The 14,816-nt window shown below is 40.9% G+C and overlaps 1 protein-coding gene across 3 annotated transcripts in view; it reads left to right on the top strand.

Moving 5' to 3' along the window:
• The window catches only part of gtdc1 (glycosyltransferase-like domain containing 1), a 52,010-nt gene that overhangs the window by 13,322 nt on the left and 23,872 nt on the right, over positions 1–14,816 (top strand). For all 3 annotated transcript variants that reach the window (XM_044365769.1, XM_044365770.1, XM_044365768.1), the window contains one exon: positions 2,955–3,128. In XM_044365769.1, the coding sequence (XP_044221704.1) occupies positions 2,955–3,128 (174 nt within the window). The remainder of the gene's footprint in view (positions 1–2,954; positions 3,129–14,816) is intronic.

The raw sequence follows: 14,816 nt of genomic DNA, 5'->3' as shown, positions 1-14,816 counted from the left end.
TTAAACCAGTTTAAGTTTAAACCGGTTTAAGTTTTACCCAGCTTAACTTTTAACCAGTTCAACTTTTAACCAGTTTAAGTTTTAACCAGTTTAAGTTTAAACCGGTTTAAGTTTAAACCGGTTTAAACCAGTTTAAGTTTTACCCAGTTTAAGTTTAAACCAGTTTAAGTTTTACCCAGTTTAAGTTTTAACCAGTTCAACTTTTAACCAGCTTAACTTTTAACCAGCTTAACTTTTAACCAGTTCAACTTTTAACCAGTTTAACTTTTAACCAGTTTAACTTTTAAACCAGTTTAACTTTTAACCAGTTTAAGTTTTAACCAGTTTAAGTTTTAACCAGCTTAACTTTTAACCAGCTTAACTTTTAACCAGTTTAACTTTTAACCAGTTTAAGTTTTAACCAGTTTAAGTTTTAACCAGCTTAACTTTTAACCAGCTTAACTTTTAACCAGTTTAAGTTTTAACCAGTTTAAGTTTTAAACCAGTTTAACTTTTAAACAGTTTAACTTTTAAACCAGTTTAAGTTTTACCCAGTTTAAGTTTAAACCAGTTTAAACCGGTTTAAGTTTAAACCGGTTTAAACCAGTTTAGTTTTACCCAGTTTAAGTTTTACCCAGTTTAAGTTTAAACCAGTTTAAACCGGTTTAAACCAGTTTAGTTTTACCCAGTTTAAGTTTAAACCAGTTTAAGTTTAAACCAGTTTAAGTTTAAACCGGTTTAAACCAGTTTAAGTTTAAACCAGTTTAAGTTTAAACCGGTTTAAACCAGTTTAGTTTTACCCAGCAGCAGTACGAGGTGCTGCTGAGTGTAACTGGACGCCGGCTGCATCCAGCTGATGTTAGGTGTGTCTGTAGCTGCGCTGCATGTTTTCAGGCAGCCATCAGTTTATTCATGTTCAGGTTGTAGGCGACTGGTGCTGCTGCTTTGGTTACAACTGGAAGTGATCAAACCCTTAAATCAGACTAAATGAAGTCATATCAGACACTTTCTGGTTGATCAGTCATGGAGAATGAAAACTTTTCCTTTTGTATGAAGCAGCAACAAAGTTGTAGCATGATGTGTTTGAGTTAATTTGTCCTCCTGCGATGTGACTACTGCACATCTGCACACTGCAGCGTCCATGCTGAGACGATATATCAAACCAAATATAAACAGAAAAATAGCAAAACATGAAAACCGCTCTGCACACAGCACTAACACCCAAACAACCAAACCGAAACATTTCATGGTACCACTGTGGAAACGTTAGTTATGAAGCACATAAAATTAGAGGTGAAACATTTGGACGTTCAGGCCATTTTCAAAGCAAAGAAGCCAGATGTTCTCTGGTTTCAGGCCTGAGTGTCAAACAAACATCAGCAGGAAGTGTTGAATAAACTGATACATGTGAAGATCATAAACTTTCCTCCTATCATATGTGGTGCAATGGACACGTTTCTGTTGGTACCAAGAGATCATGTGATCTCCAGCTGATAACAGTGACTACAGTGATAACATACAGGGGTCCTTTAGAGTCGTGTGCAGTCATTATAATAAGTACTGCAGTGTGTAATGATCAGTGTACTTTGTAGTATTATATAATAAGTACTACAGTGTTTAATAAGTGCTTTAATAGTTAATTAATATCTACAGTCTAATAATGAAAGCTGAGTGCAGATTAATGACTTGGTTGACTCCGCTCAGCTCTCACAGTTTGTCTTAATGAGCATGTCAGGGAGCACGTGATTGGTTAATTACCTGGGCCGACATGATGCTGTCTGTCTAATTGAAGTGTTGTCATTAATCAGTAACGAGCGTCTCTCTACAGAAACTGATTGTTGTTGATCTGCAGGGCAGCATGTCGATAAGTCAGAGCTGCTCCATCTGCCGTAATGTCATTACTGCAGGCAGATACGCTTGCATTAAATAATGCGCTGTCGTTAAGAGACGTCTGATTGGACTGAAGCCAGATTGTTTTACTAATTTGAATTATAATGTAGCTTCTGATCAACCCTGCAGAGTTCTGCTGCAGATCAGACTCAACCGTTTATATCAAAACCTGGTTTTAAATCACAAAGGCTGCAGTTTAAACACTGGAAACAGAAGCAGCAACAGTAATTAAAAGACAGTACAGAGCTTCGGTAACAATTAAAACAGAGGCTGGAACTAAAGAATGATTTGGTATTTTTGCAGGAGATGATTTCTGATTATTTTTCCATCAGTTGACTAAATGTTTCATCTCTGTGATGCTGAAACAGAAATGTAAGCCCCTGGTAGGCCCCTGGTCGGCCCTTTGTAGGCTCCTGGTCGGCCCTTTGTAGGCTCCTGGTCGGCCCTTTGTAGGCCCCTGGTCGGCCCTTTGTAGGCCCCTGGTCGGCCCTTTGTAGGCCCCTGGTCGGCCCTTTGTAGGCTCCTGGTCGGCCCTTTGTAGGCCCCTGGTCGGCCCTTTGTAGGCTCCTGGTCGGCCCTTTGTAGGCCCCTGGTCGGCCCTTTGTAGGCCCCTGGTCGGCCCTTTGTAGGCTCCTGGTCGGCCCTTTGTAGGCCCCTGGTCGGCCCTTTGTAGGCTCCTGGTCGGCCCTTTGTAGGCCCCTGGTCGGCCCTTTGTAGGCTCCTGGTCAGCCCTTTGTAGGCCCCTGGTCGGCCCTTTGTCGGCCCCTGGTCGGCCCTTTGTCGGCTCCTGGTCGGCCCTTTGTAGGCTCCTGGTCGGCCCTTTGTCGGCCCCTGGTCAGCCCTTTGTCGGCTCCTGGTCAGCCCTTAGTAGGCTCCTGGTCGGCCCTTTATCGGCTCCTGGTGGCCCTTTGTTGGCCCCTGGTCAGCCCTTTGTTGGCCTCTGGTCAGCCCTTTGTAGGCTCCTGGTCAGCCCTTAGTTGGCCCCTGGTCAGCTCTTTGTTGGCCCCTGCTGGTTGACAGTCTGTTCATGTAGAAATGAGTTTGCGGCCTGTAGTTTCAACCTCAGTGTTCTCTTTGTCCTGCAGCCTGGTGGCAGACGTGGTCGTCTTTAACTCGGCCTTCAACATGGACTCCTTCCTGTCCTCCATCTCCTCCTTCATGAAGAAGATCCCGGACCACCGGCCCAGAGACCTGGACCAACTGATCCGTCCCAAGTGTGTGGTCCTGTACTACCCGGTCCAGTTCCCCGATGTCAGCAGGTCAGTGTGATCATCCTCTGCTCCAGGGATCAAACTCTGATTAAAGACAGGACAGGATTTAATCTGCTGAGTTCAGTCAATCTGTGAGTGTCAGATTAGAGGACGAGGTTTTAACGAGCCGCTCCCTGTGAGGATCACTGACTGTCCTCGTGTTTGTTTGGACACTCCATCGTTAACAGAGCGGCTCATACACTGCTTCTGTTTAAAACATCCACAAACATGATGAGATAAATGTGCCATATGTGTGATGTCTTGGCTGTTCAAGGTTTGTGTCTGTATGACCTAAACATTAGAAATCCGAAAATATGGAAAATTCTTGTGCTTCTATTGACGAGTCTGTTCTTTTGGAGAATGAGACGAAAATGAATCACTGAGTGTTTCCAATCAAACGTGAACTGGTGATGTTGCATCAACTATGATCCTGTGCCGCCTCCCATCGCCGCCATCTGCCGTCACCCCCCCGGTCCAATTTCAACATGTGATAACTGAGTTTTTGTCTGTGTGTCTGCTGGTTTTCAACACAGGACAATAAGTGTTCTAGGAATCGGATTCTGAGCCTTACTGATGTCAGAAAAATATTGGATACATGGATTTTGTGTCTGCTGTTATTATTCTTTGTTCTTTGTCTTACTTTGATTTGGGGGATAACCATGCACCCAGTCTTGGAACTACAATTCCCATAATGCTTTGGGGGATATAAACAGGAGGTCAATTAGTCAAGTAGTCTCCATTAAAGTCCTGTGAATCAGCTGTTAGCAGCTCCTGTCTGCAGTGTAACATGATGTTCAGACAGCTATCACTGATCACTGTGATACTGAAGAAAACTTCACAATGTGATGATTCTCAGGCTGCTCTGCAGCCTCTTTTTCTCTGATTTTTAAGCGGCTTTATGGAGGTGTATGCAGTCACAGATGATATAGATGATGGTATTGTCATATGTGTTTCATGTATGTGTGTTGAGATTTGACTGAGTTATGACTCAAAGAAGGAGGAGGATGGATTTTGACACAAACTGAGGAGGCTCCTCAGTCTGAAAACCTCTGATCTACATTAAGGACATCGGGGCCGGGTCTTACAAAGCATCGCCTTACAAAGTATTTAAAAGTCTTAAATTTCATTCACAAAGGTCTGATGGTTTTTATTGATATCTGTCAGACTTTGACATGAAACAGGTATTAAAATGTCTTGAAAAGTCTTAAATGTAACTTGGTGGAGCTGCAGAAATCCTGCAGGGGATAACAACTGTCTGTTAAAGGCAAAAAACCTACATAACAAAGATTCAGGAAAAAATCAACAAGACAGAAACCAGTGGACCAGACAGAAGATAAAAATCTAAAAAGTGCAGCGTCTAAAACATAACACCAACTATATCATCTGTAATATTATCTCTATAATCTGGAGCCATGAAGAGCTTTAAGAGTAATCCATAAAATCTGTAAATCAATCCTAAAACTAAGGGAGAGTGCAGTGATGTGTTCCTGTTGTAGTTTAAGTCCAACAGCTGTGTTTAGTTAGTTCACACCTGTTTCAAAAAGCCTTGAGGAGACAAAGACGCGTGAAACAAGTTCTGCATCTTTAAAACTCAAAACTGGTCGAATCTTTAAGACATATTTTATATGTATTTATATTTCCTAGTTTGTGACGGCCGCCGGCATCATTTAAATGCTGCTTTGTTTTTATCATTTATGGTAAATATATTTAGATGGTTATAATTGTAATTACATGTTGACAGAGATTACATCAGTCAGAGTGTGTTTCAGCTCAGAGAGTCTGGTTTCTGTTAGAGTTTAAATGAACAGCAGCTGTCTGAACACATCAAACACTGACAGGGATTACTGGTTAGACTGGGAGCCCACCATCACAGTCCTGGTGCAGGTCTGTCCCCAGCGTTGAACCACATGTGTGCTTTAAAGGGAGAGTGTGTGTGTGTGGTATTTAATCAATAAAAAGGATTAAACATGAAGGAGTTTCTCTGTCAGAGGAGATGAGAACAGTCACGTTATGGCTCAGTATTAAACTGACACACTGACTGTATTTTCACAGTTGTGTGTTTGAATTTCTTACAAACTAGTTTCAAACTTTGACTTCAGAAATGTCAGATTGTACGCAGAATGATTTTCTTTGCAGATGACATTGACATTTATATTCCTGATCATCTCTGCAGCCGTTTTCAAACCTCTAGTGTGTTTGTTCTGGTCTGAATCGGGATGACTTTATAAACTTGGTTCGGTTTCTTTTTTTACACACAGAAAAATCCAAGCCAACCAAAATTCATCACTAAAAGCAGGTGAGAAAGTTCTCTCCTCTCATTGGTCAGATGTGTCTGGGGCAAGAGCGTAAACACAGGAAGAAGGTCCTGAAGAAGCTCTTATCTACCCAAACATCAAGAACACAATGTGATTGGTTGTTAGTCCAGGACGGATCTTGATTTGTGTTTATAGCTGCAAAGATTCTCTGATTGCAGCTTGTTAAATGTGAATATTTTCTGGTTTCTTTAGTCTCTGTGACAGTAAACTGAATATCTTTGAGTTGTGGACAAAACAAGACATTTGAGGACGTCAACTTGGACTTTGGGAAACACTGATCAACATTTTTCACCATTTTCTGACATTTTATGGACCAAACAACAAATCGATTATTGGAGAAAATAATCGACAGATTAATCAATAATGAAAAAATAAATGTTAGTTGCAGCCCTACAACTGTTGATATCACTCTTCAACATCCCAGCATGCAAAGCGTTACTGGCTACGGGAGCCTTTTAGCACAAACTTGCAGCCTTGTAGTCGGTCAGATGGATCATGTCCTCTAAAGGGTCTCTGTTGTTTTGGTCCAAACCAGTCGTACCAAGACGGAGGAAAACCTACCAGAGTCTGATTCATCGGGACAGAACTACACAGATCTGAAAACGTCCTGTTAAAAATGTTTATCAGTTCAGTTTCAAGAAAAACAAAACACATTTGAGGCATTTCAGTTTCTCCAGAAGAGAATTTTCTGCTTCGCTCGGGTTTATATCCTAATAAACTGAATATTTGGAGTTTGGGATTGTTGGTCAGACATCTCTGGACTCTGGGAAACTATGATGGATATTTTTCACAATTTTCTGATATTTTAAACAAAGTGAGTAATAGAAAAAATAATCAGATGAATTGATATTGAAAATAGTGGTTAGTAGGAGCTCTGCATAGTTGAAGTTTATTAATTTGTTTAGCACTTTTCATGGTGCTAAGAAAAATAAGAAAAATACATTTAAAATTACAAAACTTTACAGTACACTAAAAATAAGAGGATAAAACATGAAAACACATTATAAATAGATATTAAAGTGCACAAAGTGCAATAAATGACATAGATGTTTGAGAGGAAGTTAATTGGAGGCCAGTTTCTCTGCAGGTAAGGTGTTCCAGGTTTCAGGTGCGTGAAGTTGCGTCCTCCATGTTTTTATGGGTGCGGTGCAGTGAGAGCAGCAGCGGGGCGTCAGAGGACGTCAGGGCTGGGACGTGGTTTTAGTAGCTATACAACATAGGCTGGGGCTAAACCATTCAGTGCTTTGTAAACCATTAAAATCATTTTAAAATCAGTTCTAAGGTTAAATGTGTGGAGAAGCTGCACAGCAAATTCACTGGAGGCTGTCGAAGAGTGAAGTGTTGAGGTTCTGGTGCTGGTTCTGTACCAGTGAGAGAACCTAATGTCGGTGTAATATCAGAATTTATGGTATTCAACACCTGTGTCTGTCATCGTCCGGGCTCGTGGGCAGCAGCAGGTACGCTAGAAAAACTGTGACAGCCGCCATTTTCTGTCCGTTGCCTCGAACATGAGAAGCAGAGATTGGTGAGTACATTCAAACCATTTCTGTTGGTGTTATTGCTGTTTGGTATTAACTTGCTTATTTAGGCTCACTGTTTCAAATGTTGGAGACATGAGTAATTTTAATACCGATATTTACTACCGAGTTCCCGTCGTCGTTAGCTGGTAAACAGAGGCTAATGTTAAGCTAGCTTAGTTGTAACGCTAACTCTTTACAAACATAGTTTTAAGCTGTTTGGGTCTAGAGGATTTTTTAATCTGTGTGTTTCCTCTAAACACTGTAGTAGTGGAATAACATTCAGACATGAATGGTATTAATAAGTTAAATGCTTCAAACTTAGCAGAACTGAAAACGTCTTAACTGCTCTGATGTGAAAGATTTATTCTTATGAATGAAAATTATACAAGTTGAAGTTTATGACATGATGCTGTGGCTCTGCCATGAAACTCTGTGTTACCCAGATCATTAATGTAACCGTTAGCAGCGCTGTGTATTAACTTAACGTTAGCTGACGCTTGTTATGGCGTTTTAGATTATGTGGCTCGACGGATGTAACATAAATTTATAGCCTTTAACTGCACCTCTTTTAAATGTCATAATCAGTTTGATGTATCTCAGGAGTGAATACTGTCCTGTCATCATAATTGATAGAAATTTGCTTCTTTGCATCTCTTGATTGTAGCAGTCGACGAGATCAGGAGGGTCCTCATTCAGAAAATCAACCTTCAGGTAAGTTAAGGTGGGAAAAATGTTTAACCTATAGAGTTGCTATAATAAATATAACCATGTAACCAATGTTATATTTGACTATTATTCAAGCTTTAGAATTCAGGCCATAACAGTTGAGATGGCAGAAAGAGGCCATTCAGTGTTTTTCAGTGCTTCTGTTGGAGGATACAAAGATATCACAATCATCACCAGAGGTGTGAAGAGCAAGTATATAAAGATTCAGATCTCTGAGGCAGGAAGAACTTCTGTATACCCACCTTCATTTCCATCCATCAGAGTCCATCAGACAGCATCTGAGTGTGGTTGATTTTATTGTCTTTTAGGCTATTAAAAGGCAATATCTATTCATAATTAAATAGCATTGAAGGATGTTTTAAGAAATGTCATGTTGTCCCCTCTTCCTCTACAGTCTGATGTTGTAGACGGAAAAACAATCATCAAAGAAGAAACAAATACATCAAATTACAAGCAGCTGATTCTGAAGAATTCCTTTCTGAAGGTAAACTTCCCAACTGGAATATTATGACTCACCAGTAATTCAAACTGAGTGTAAGTCATTATATTGTGTCATTTAAACCCTTTTCATGTCGTTCTCCATCACTGTGGATGAAACCGTGTTGGCAGAATTATCCACTCTGGAAGGGATTTGTTTTGTCATCAGTGACAGTCATGATGACAATAGTACATTTATAAAATAGCTTGGTTTTATATTGCATTAACAGAATCTAGTTGTAATATTAGTATATGAAATATTAAGACACCTGTTAGAAAAAGGTTTAACTTTATTGCGGCGTAGCAAAACAGCCGTTTCTCTATTGGTTCCTGATTGTTGAGTCAGGAAAGATAAATGTTTGGAAGCAGCATCATGTCTGCTGAATTCAAGGTTTTATCCACAATTCAACTCCTTTCAAATTTGGCTTTTCTTGATCATCATTACCGTCATGCTTTAATGATGACTGACGCTAGTTTGCTGCTCTTGGTCTAAATCAGAATTGTTAACCACGTCTATTAACATTTGCTTTTTGATTTGTGTTTTGTTGGAACTGAGCATGTAACTCTGGAAAGGTTCCTTGCCATCCAAATAATAACCCGTTCAGTTTTAAAGACACAGAGCCAAATCCAGACCATCCTGTCGGGCCTTGTCAGAGGTATACTGTTCAACTCACTGCTGTAATCTGTGTAGCTGATAAAACAGATCCTGCCGACCGCAGTGCTTGCAGCGTGTGCAGAGACCGGGATGCTGTGTTTAACATTCCTGCAGCACATGGTTGATGATAGCAGGATATAGGTTTCATTGTAAGGATGAGCAGAGTTGTGTGAAATAGGTCAGCTCGTCCCCGCGGTTACAGCTATTAAACTGAACTTTTCTTTTTTCATTTTAAATTCCCGTACTGCATGATGACCAATATTAATGTGTGGACTCGGGGCTGAATTACCAGTAGTTAGTTACTGGTCATCAGCAGGTGACAGCGTTGGTCTCAACCCTGCAGTAGACTCATATTACTGCAGTAATGTGATTGTTGTGCGTCTCTGTGACCTGCTGGCAGGAACCCTGCAGTGAATTATGTTGGAGGTTGTCACCGTGTTGCCTGCGTTAAAAGATCCCCTCGTCAGGAAAGAAAGTTGTGTTTTTCCCTTAATTGCATTATTTTGAAATTTAATTTTTGCACTAAGAAATGATGTTATCAAGATTACTTAGATGCACTTGACAGTGTGCAGGACCGCTTTGATTATTAGTGCTCAATGATGTTCAGTTGCCAGTTTATTGGTTAATAGCTGAAACTGAGGAAACGCTCCCGTTAGAAGGTTGTAACGTTGATTTAACATAAACTGCTCAGAGAGTTGCTCTCAACTTTATGGTTATTTTGAAGGCTGTAGCACTGTGCTGTTGTTAAATTATATTATGTCATACAGAGAAGTGTTTCTACTATTTTGACTACCCTCACTGTTATAAATGGGGTGGACAAAATATTAGAAATACCTCTGGTATGAAATAATGCAATCGAACAGCAGAACAAACTGCAGCCTCCAAATGAGTTCCAACAGAAAGTGAACATTAAAACCTTGATGGAGGTAAGATTTACTGCAGAACTGTTATACTGCATTAGATTTAGATTGATAGCAGCCACAGCAGCTCTGTGAGGGGGATGATAGGAGAAAGAGCTGCATGCTGTTGGTATCAGTGATTACACAGCGACGTAAATCCTGACTATTCTGGTTCCTGACTTTTATTTATTCTGTGAACAGCTTGTTAAAAGGGGGTTACTGCTATCAGCTGATTATGAAGTTGAACTTGGATCATGTCTCTGTCTTTGCTAAGGAACACTTTTATTAATTCACAGCTAAAAGCTTATCATTGGATTGTCAGATAATGTATATTGAACTCTCTCTGTTGCTGCAGATACGCCAAGATTTTAACCTCCTCTTTGGACCAGAAATAAGCAAACTGCTGGAGAAATGGCACATTTCTATAAAAAAGGTGATCAGAGAAGCAGGAGCCTCCCTTCCAGAATCAATACGAAGATGAATCCTCTGATGATCACACAGGGATTCAGTTAAACACTACTGGGCATACACAGTTCCTATAATGGAGGTTAACACAGCTCAGGAAGCCTGCAGAGGTCACGGGCAGTAGGTTAAAGTGGAGTTTTAAGGATAAAGCTGACACTGGACCACCTCTGCCCATGAAAAAGAAAGCACTGGAGATCAGCACATCCCAGGCTGTGGGCCTAGTTGTGTTTGTACTGGACCACAGTCTGAGCTTTAAGCTTTAAAGAACACATCACGATGTAACTGTCACTTTTACCCTCAATCCTGTAGGAGCCTAGAAGAACACCTGGAGAACCAGAAGGGCCTCAGCAGCCATTCCTTCTTGCTTCTGGGACCAGCAAGCAGGCCATCAGCACCTTCTACATGGACATGGAGAAGAAGCTCATCTCCTGCAGGGAACCACTTCATTAAAAAGTGTCTTCCTTCTTGTGCTCGGTCTACAGCATTTGAGTTGACACAACAACAGGAAGCTTAAAGGCAGAAGTGTTAAAGCCACGTTCATCAACAATGTGTAGGTGTCACATTTGTGTGATGGTTTTTCACGTTTTGGAGTATGAGGTATGAAGCCAAAAACAAGGCATTAAAAACTTCAATAACATAACAAACTGTCATTGAGAATCACTGCTGAAGGTATCGAGTCCAGGCTTCTCAAAACGAAAACGCTGACTCAGCACTTTCACACCAATGTGTCACATGAAGTAAGTGTCACATCTCGGGTTACATGTAGTTTTCTTCATGAGATGCGATTGAATGTTTGCATCTTTCTGGGAAATGACGTCTGTTCTTTGGTATCAGAAATGGAGACGATGTTTGTAATAATCGTCACACTTCATGAGCTGCGATACTTTCAGACTCATTGTTCTGTGCTGTGCAGGCAGCAGTAATGAGCTGCCTCATGTTTTTGGCAGTATTATATTGTTCAAGGTCACTGCAGGGTTTTTATGAGCGCCCTGGTTGTCAAATATAATGTGAAGGCCTTGTTACAGGAAAACATCCAGTTTCTTTCATTGCAGTCCCTGTTTGGAGTGATTACTGCTCCACTTTCAGATGGTGCCAAGTCCAGTAGACGCCTTGAAACACATGATCAACAATCGTTTAGGGTCAATTTTAGGTGATAAATTGAAGGACTGTCACCACCGAGTGTTACTGTATGAGTGTCTCTACTGAGTGAACTCTGAACGCTGACCAGTGCTGTTGTTATCCATCATGGTGTTAATAATTTACACTACAAGAGTTTGTTCATTCAAACTGTCATAGTGTTTATAATGTTAATTTAACACTTTGACAGTGGTTCCCTTATAAACACTGAAGGTCTTTACACCTGAGTCATGAGTACCTTCACACACAACACAATCAGCTGACGCAAATTCTGTTGCAAATTGGTGTTTCCGTGTTTCTGTCGTAAACTGGTTTTGCTGCCGGTGTGAATAGTTGTGATGTTTATTGGCAGGACAGTATTTCATGTGCTGGTGTGGTTTATTCATCACGTCCCCGGTGTGTAAAGAGCTTCAGGATGTGTAATGTGCTCTCTCCTCTGATGTTTTGGAGAGTCCAGTAGTCCGGTCAACTAGAGATGAGGTCAGTGACTCTTTCTGCATCTTTCTTTATTAAAAACAATTGAACTCTTAATATTCCTGCAGTGAAGAAAGGCTGTTCTGTGATAGACTTTGTGTAGAGATTAAATAATAATAATACTAAAGTAAGTTTAGTTGAGAGTCTGAAATCCTGCCACGAATGACATGAACCTGTCGTTACACAGAGGATGGAGGCTCCTGTGTTGAACACTAGATGTGATAGAGAATGAGAGAAGAAGAGCAGAGCTGTGTGAGTGTAGCTGGAAAGCGCTCGGCGGTGGCGTCGGGCCTCTCGTGTATCTCCGCCTGCTCGGATCAGTGACAGCGAGCTGCAGGATGACGCTGCCTCTGGCCTCCAGTGTTTCTCAGCTCATTTTCAGATGCTAATGTGGCCGATCCAAAGCAAACTCACAGAGTGTAAGTAAGCGATTATATGCATGGCCGACAATCCCTCTACACGCCCGCGGTCCTCCTCCTAAACACAGCGAGTCCGGCTCTTTGAAAATATAAACGCTCAGAGAAACACGCAGAGGAGGGGCTGATGACTCCTCTGCAGAGGTATTTATGTTCTCATGGAGGAGATTCACTGAAGAAAAGTGAGCAGGGAGCATCTCACCTGTACTGGTCTCCAGTTCAACTACAGTGCAGATTCTAACTGTGTTTTATTTGGGTGGACTGAAACCAGTTCACATCTCTGATCCATCACTCCTCAACGTGTTCTGCTGTCCTCCCCCTCAGTCTGAGTCCTCTTAGTTCTTAATGCAATTATTTTATTGCTTTAATTTGGTCTTTTACAGTCAGAAGTACTCAGATACTTCAAAGCAGTAAAAGTACATAAGTATTATGAGCTTGATGTAGTTAAAGTATTGCAGTAAAAGTACATAAGTATTATGAGCTTGATGTAGTTAAAGTATTGCAGTAAAAGTACATAAGTATTATGAGCTTGATGTAGTTAAAGTATTGCAGTAAAAGTACATAAGTATTATGAGCTTGATGTAGTTAAAGTATTGCAGTAAAAGTACATAAGTATTATGAGCTTGATGTAGTTAAAGTATTGCAGTAAAAGTAGTGGTTTGGTCCCTCTGACTGATATATTATTATATATGACATGATTAGATTATTAATAGTGAAGCATCAGTGTTAGAGCAGCATGTTACTGTTGTAGCTGCTGGAGGTGGAGCTAGTTTACACTACTTTATATACAGTTAGCTAGTTTAGTCCAGTGGTTCCCAACCTAGGGGTCGGGCCCCTCCAAAGGGTCAGCAGATAAATCTGAGGGGTGGTGAGATGATTAATGGGAGAGGAAAGAAGAAAAAACAAAGTTCTGATACACAAATCTGTTTTCAGTTTTTGGACTTTTTCTCTAATCTTTGATTTTTGCTGAAATATTGGATCATTTGAACATTTATTGAAATGAAAGCATGTGAGAAGTTTAGAGGGAAAAATCACTATTTGGTGGAGCTGTTAACAACTCATAGACATGTGAAATGTGACCCCGACTACACACTGCTTTTTGTAAGACGTCAAAAGCCAAAAAGGTTGGAAACCACTGGTTTCATCTTTAACAATGTGTTGTATTTTAAAAGCTTGTTATATTATCCATTGTGTCAAATCTTCATCTGAAAAGTAACTAAAGCTGTCAAATAAATGTAGTGGAGTAGAAAGTACAATATTTCCCTCTGAAATGTAGAAAGTAGCATCACATGGAAATACTCAAGTACAAGTACAAATACCTCTAACTGTACTTAAATACAGTACTTGAGTAAATGTACTCACTATTTTTCTGCACTGGTTACAAGTATTTACCTGTTTGTTTGTCTTTTTCATTGTAATAATTGAATTGTGTGTAAAATGTGTGTAAAGCTCTGCTGTGAGGATGAGTAGTGTTTGTACCTGTAAACAGGAAGGTGTGTCTTCATCTTTTATGAAACAACAGGAAGCTGAACTTTGTTTTAATGTTAATAAACGGCAGTAAATGTCCGTCCCTCCTCAGGTTTAGATTAGAGTGAGCAGATGATTGAGGTGGACTCCTGGTGAAAGAGTCTCTGCTGTGTCTGGATGCAGTCAGGCCTCTTTGGCCTCTTCTTTGGCCTCTTTGTGGTCGGTGTGTTTGCGGTATCCATCTATCAATCGGCCTTTGAGTGCTGGACTTTTGTAATTTAATAGTGATTGACCTGAGCCAGCAGAAACCTGCGGCGGCACACAAAGCCACCACATTCATCACGGCCGAGCGGCGGGACATTGACTTCTCTGTGAGTATTGTCTGTCCGCTGCTGTGAAGAGAAATCAGATCAATGTGGACGTCACGTGATCAGCAGGTGCCGGATTCTGGAGCGCTCGGGACCCCGTCGCCTTTTCTTCTTCTTCTGCGTTCAGACGGTTTTTTAGTTGGTTGTCTTTGTGCAGCTGTCGGGTCGTCAGGTGCTGAACTGTGGACGATTCAAACATCAGATTAGATTATTTAATGATGGATCTGCTTCTGTCTGGTTTTTGTCTCTGTTTAAGGACCCGCTAGAGGTCTGCACTCTGGGATCTACATGATGTTCAGTCTAATTGGGTCCAAGCGAGTCCAGTTCTGTCGCAGCAGGTCTTGGGTCCATGAATCAGTTTTTATAGTCCGAGGGTCTGTTGTGGACCGGGTCTAACATCTCTTTGGGTCTCTTGTAAATCCAGTCCGGTTGTTGTTGGATCTGTTTCAGACTGGGTCTATTTCAGTCTGGCTCTGGTCACTCTAAGACCAGGTTTTACTATCTTTGGGTTCCTTTGGGACCAGGTCTGAATGTCTTCGTCTCCTTCGGCTGTGTTTTACAGACCAAACAGTTAATAGATTCATCGCAGATTAATTAATAATGACAATAATCGTTAGTTGCAGCACCAGATTTACAGAAACATGAATCACTGAAGAGCTGAAACAGCAGATGTGTGAGGAGCGATGATGAGGAGACTGTAACCTTCCTCACATCAATACAGGAAACTAACAGAAACGTCGTATTTCCATCAGGTTTCCAGCGTCGCTCTGTTCATGAC

The sequence above is a fragment of the Thunnus albacares genome, chromosome 11, assembly GCF_914725855.1.
Source record: "Thunnus albacares chromosome 11, fThuAlb1.1, whole genome shotgun sequence".
NCBI lineage: Eukaryota > Metazoa > Chordata > Actinopteri > Scombriformes > Scombridae > Thunnus > Thunnus albacares.
The sequence above is the reverse complement of the archived record's forward strand: the minus strand, read 5'-3'. Positions and strand labels throughout refer to the sequence as shown.